This window comes from Colobus angolensis, unplaced genomic scaffold, assembly GCF_000951035.1.
Source record: "Colobus angolensis palliatus isolate OR3802 unplaced genomic scaffold, Cang.pa_1.0 Scaffold30, whole genome shotgun sequence".
Classification (NCBI taxonomy): Eukaryota; Metazoa; Chordata; class Mammalia; order Primates; family Cercopithecidae; genus Colobus; species Colobus angolensis.
Genome location: NW_012116266.1, coordinates 7,491,553 through 7,496,578, shown reverse-complemented (window position 1 = coordinate 7,496,578; position 5,026 = coordinate 7,491,553). Strand labels below are relative to the sequence as shown.

Below are 5,026 nucleotides of genomic sequence, written 5' to 3'. Positions count from 1 at the left end.
CAGGCTGGTCTCAAACTCCTGACATCAAGTAATCTGCCCGCCTCAGCCTCCCAAAGTGCTGGGATTGCAGGCGTGAGTCACTGAGCCTAGCCATTTTTTTTTTTAAGTTTTAAGATACATTTAAGATTCTAATAAGCCTAACTGTAAGCAGAAACATAGTAAGAGCTGGCGTGTGAGGCAGTTTAATGAAGTGTGGTCTGAAACCAGAGTGCCCACACTCCCAGCTCAACCACTTACCACTTACTAGCTCCATGACCTTAAGAAAGTCCTTAACCACAGAGTGCCTCAGTTTCTTCATCCGTAAAATAAGGATGTGTGTGTGTGTGTGTGTTTGGGTTGTAATAAAGACTAAGTTAATCCATGCAACAATACTTAGAGAGAGACAAAGGGGAATAGAACAGGATAGAAGAAAAGGAATGGGAAAGGAGATGGGAAAAACTCTAAGGTGGAAGACAGTAGATGGGAAGAGAAGAGCAAGATAGAGATAAATACAGGCATAATGAATACTTGAAACCACAGACAGTAACATCTCAGGAAAGAAATCTACTAAGATTATGCATTTTGCAGTAAATTGTTTATTTTTTTTAAAACACCACTATAGCCCATAGTATAGAAACAGAATACAGTAAGATACCAAATAAAAAGGCACTCACTGCTTTTGTTTCTTTTCTACTCATTTTTATAAAAAGACAGAATTAGGGTAGAATATTTGGAACTATAAGGAGCCATTCTAATATCTAGAAGAGGTATTAACATTACCTGTACAGAAAAATACTTCACTTCATCGAACTTAATTACAGTGTTCCTCTCACTGTTTTTGGATAGCAAGCTACACATTTTTGTACATTTCACAGCTTTGTTTATAGAGATGCGAATAAATAAATTAGCATAATGTTGTAAACTGACTGCAAATAGAATGATATTTAGGAAATAAGTTTTGTTGTAATTGAACAATAATACATTATAAAATTAATACATTAAACGATTCAGACAAAACCTAAGAATCAATCATGTAGCATTAAACAATAGGAAAAAAGTCTTCTAAAATAGTATTTTTGCCCATCACTGGTGGACACGATATAAGTAAAAGAAGGTTGATTCTTCCTTACAACCTTTATATTTTTAACCTTACATTTCCAACAAAATTCTTTTGCAAGTTTTTCTATATATTAATTTCAAGGTGACTATGCAATATATAGTTGAAATATTTCCTAAGGATAATTATGTAGAAATTCAAGATATTTTAAAATATATCAGAATGACTTATTTTTACTTTTGAGACCAAAAGTGTTCTACCCTAATTCACTTAAGAATATAGTTCATTTGTATTATATTGGTCTGTATTGTATCTTTCATAGAATGCTACAGAGTAAAAAATTTTGTTTCACGATTTAACTATCTTCAAAAATCTCTTTATATACAATTATTTTCCAAAATTCTCTTTATATAAAAAAGAAACATCAAATCTCCATAATGAAGCTAGTTTTATGCTGTGATATATCTAAAAATAAGCACGCAGCTTATTTAAAAGCACCAATATAAAATAAATCCTTTTAAAAATGTTTAAAGGAAGCACACATTACTTACAAATAAATTAGCATTATCATACAAGAAGATACATATTTTTCCTTTCACTTATATGGTGATTGAAGTGAATACAGATGGCTGAAAAGCTTTTGTTACTCCCACATGAAAAAAGTGGACTTTATTCCCCCTGCCACTAAATCTGGGCTGGCTCTATGATTACATTAACCAATAAAATGTAATGGAACATGACTAGGGTTGGGACTAGTAAGCCAAAAAGGCACTCACCTCAGGCACAAAATTTAAGGGGACACCAAAAACTAGTAATCAAGATAAATAATATATTACTGTGATATATTTTTAAATTAAAATTAATACGGGGAAAAAAACATGATAGGACTCAGGGAAAGAGTGAGAGATCCAACCATTTCAGCATCCCAGCAAAGTCTAGCCTTCCATGCATCCCCACTAAAGCAACCAGACATGTAAATGGGCCACTTCAGATATTCCAGCCCTTTTGAACTGTCAGACAACTACAGCCCAAGCTGTTATATCATGAAGCAGAAGAAGCAACTAGTGAATGCACAGTAGTGATTAATAATAAAATGGTCAATGTGTTAAGCCACTAAGTTTTGGAATGATCTGTAATGCAGCAATGGATAACTGAAACAGTGAGATATAATTACTATAATTCTTAAATCAAAAGAAAGGATACTGTTAGGCGTAAAATGTCTGCAGTTCTTTACATGAATGCCCAGGCAGCCAACCTACAACAATCAAAACAAAAACACAGACAGTGAATGTATTTAAAAAGTTAACTGTTCTTCCACTTTACACTGAACTCTATTTTTAAAAAGTAAAACTCCATGTTGTTTTTTCTCACTCGAAATATTGTTTCTCATGAAAAATATCTAGTTAATAGAAATCATCAGAAAGCAGAAATACTGAAGAAAAATGGACGAGCCACATTCAAAGTAAACCTAAAATGAACAAGAATACAAAGCCAAAGAATAATTCATTATTCATATAAATCTGATCATCACTTTTTAAGTTGTTTTTATTTGATATCAGGTGAGAACTGATAAAATACAGCACCCTGCACATAAAATTAAGAAATGTGCCTTATGTCAGACGAACTCTTTTATCCAGTATCCTAAGACCACTTAATTCATTCAGCAATGATTTATTGGCTATAACATGCCAGGGGCTGTAAAATATTCACGCTCTTGTACCAAGTTTTTCTAAATGTTAAAGAAAATTGCATCATGTGCTTAATCAAAAAATCAAATACAAAATAAATGCAGGAACATTTGAATCCTAATATGAGAATTAGTCAAATATATTTAGCCATGTTTAGTATTTAAAAACAAGTCAAAATGACAGAAATATTATATTTAACATTGTATATGATAGGAGGTAGAGGGACAAGAAAAATTCTTATTTCATACCCAGTTACAACTCTAATAGTGTTCAGAAAATAAAGATAACTGTAAATGAATGTCATGATATTTGACAGTTCTATATGCATGTAGATTCTCATGTCTTTTTCTGTACTTTGAAAACAGAATAACAGATTTTTCTGGTTCTCAACCTAGATACTGGGTCCTCCCTTTGTGGTGTGTGTGTGTGTGTGAGAAAGGGGGGGGGTGTTTGCTTTTGTTTCTAGGAGGCTTTTTGGATGGGGGAGGGGCGCAGGATCAATTTTCAAACTTTAGCATGATCTAGCAATAAATATAATCACTTTAAGAGCTCAGTAAAATTACTGATTCCCAGGCTCCTCTCCTAGAGATTCTAAGCTAGCAGATGTTAGGTGGAGCCTCGTTAATGTTTTATAGAAAGCATCTCAGGTAATTCTGATGTAACTAGATTTGGGAATCCCTAATATAGAAGATATTATTTCTGTGAATCAGGATGCTTTCTATAATTTCAGTGATTATTACAATGTTTTTCTGACTCATAAAAATGAAAAATGCATAAATATATTATCAGAGAGAACCATTTTCTGCATATATTTTTTGATTATCAAATAATAAATAACTTATACAGGTTTTTGAGGGTTACTCATACATACCACATCCCCAAATGGCACTAAATTTGGTGTCTCCTGTGTTATTTCCAGTTCTTCACTATCAGACCCTTTAAGAGTTTTTTCCAGCATCTACAATGTAAATAAATTAAGATTTAAGAAGAGAAAGAAAACTTAACTAGGTGAAATATCAATTCAATAATTATTGTATGAATCTCTAGTAAGTATCAGTTCTCCTTGGTAGTAGGTATTAATATGATTAAGAAACTCATCCCTATCCTCAATAAGAAGTTATCAGAGAAATAAAAATGTACGCAAGTATAAAATTAAGGGAATCAAGAAATAAGAGAAAAGTACATACTTCTTCAGTTTGTTAAGAGATGGAATATTTAGTAGGATATCTTGAAAAGCTTATAAGGAGAATTCCAGTTGGTCCTAGTATAGGAGATACCTTGAGTGTGAATCTCTACTCAATCAAATATATATATACATACACACACACATATATGCACACATGCACACACATATACACACATATATATATGCACATGCACACATACACTATAGGGACAGAAAGCAAGGAAAGAGAAATCTTAAGAGATGCTGGAAAAGAACAGAGAGAAGTAGGGAACACAAAAGGAAGCATAGATAAAATCACCCTGAGAAAGAGAAAGTTCAACATTGAGTACAAAAATTCTGACCACAGGTCTAGGAGTGGTAGCTCACGGTAACAGCCATAGAGAAGGGACCTGAAAGAGAAGGACCAGAAGCAGCGCTCATCATGATGAGCGCTGCTCCTGGGGTGAAGTTGTCAGAGAGGAAGAGGTATCCCTGCATACATGGCAGGGAAGAGAAAGAAGGATGTAAGAGGGGAAAATTAAGCATAGCAGAAAAACTGAAGAGAACAACAGGTTATGCCCCTTCTTTCCCCTTACCTCCCATCAATTACAACTTCATCCATTTAAAGAAACTATACTTCAATACACTGAGAGAGTATACTTAAACCACGGCAAAGAAATGATCATGGCCAAGAAATAAGGAAAATCAGACCAACTCCATTAAAAGCTGTTATAAGGAGAAAATGGGGAGAAATCTTCATATGACAAAAATTCTTCCTCTCAAATAACCACAAAACAGAAGTAAATTATAACATAAGATTTCAAACTGAATTAAGTATCTTCAAACAAGTATTTGGAGATGTTTTTAAGCCTACAATTAACAGTTCATTCATTTATTCAACAATTAAAACAGAAGTTGACCAAAGAGAAGAAAAAATGAAATGAGTGTTGGTTAATTCAGGAAAGAAATTTTTATTTTTATTTTTATTTTTATTATTTTTTTTATTATACTTTAAGTTCTAGGGTACATGTGCATAACGTGCAGGTTTGTACATATGTATACTTGTGCCATGTTGGTGTGCTGCACCCATCAACTCGTCAGCACCCATCAATTCATCATTTATATCAGGTATAACTC

General features: G+C 33.2%; 1 protein-coding gene across 1 annotated transcript in view; it reads right to left on the bottom strand.

Annotated features, from left to right (window-relative positions):
• Window positions 1-5,026, bottom strand: part of ALS2CR11 (amyotrophic lateral sclerosis 2 (juvenile) chromosome region, candidate 11) — a 194,948-nt gene that overhangs the window by 165,625 nt on the left and 24,297 nt on the right. Inside the window, exons 2-4 of the mRNA XM_011950005.1 lie at window positions 3,596-3,682; window positions 2,240-2,291; window positions 760-905 (exon numbers count right to left, since the gene is read on the bottom strand). Coding sequence (XP_011805395.1) covers window positions 760-905; window positions 2,240-2,291; window positions 3,596-3,682 — 285 coding nt within the window. The remainder of the gene's footprint in view (window positions 1-759; window positions 906-2,239; window positions 2,292-3,595; window positions 3,683-5,026) is intronic.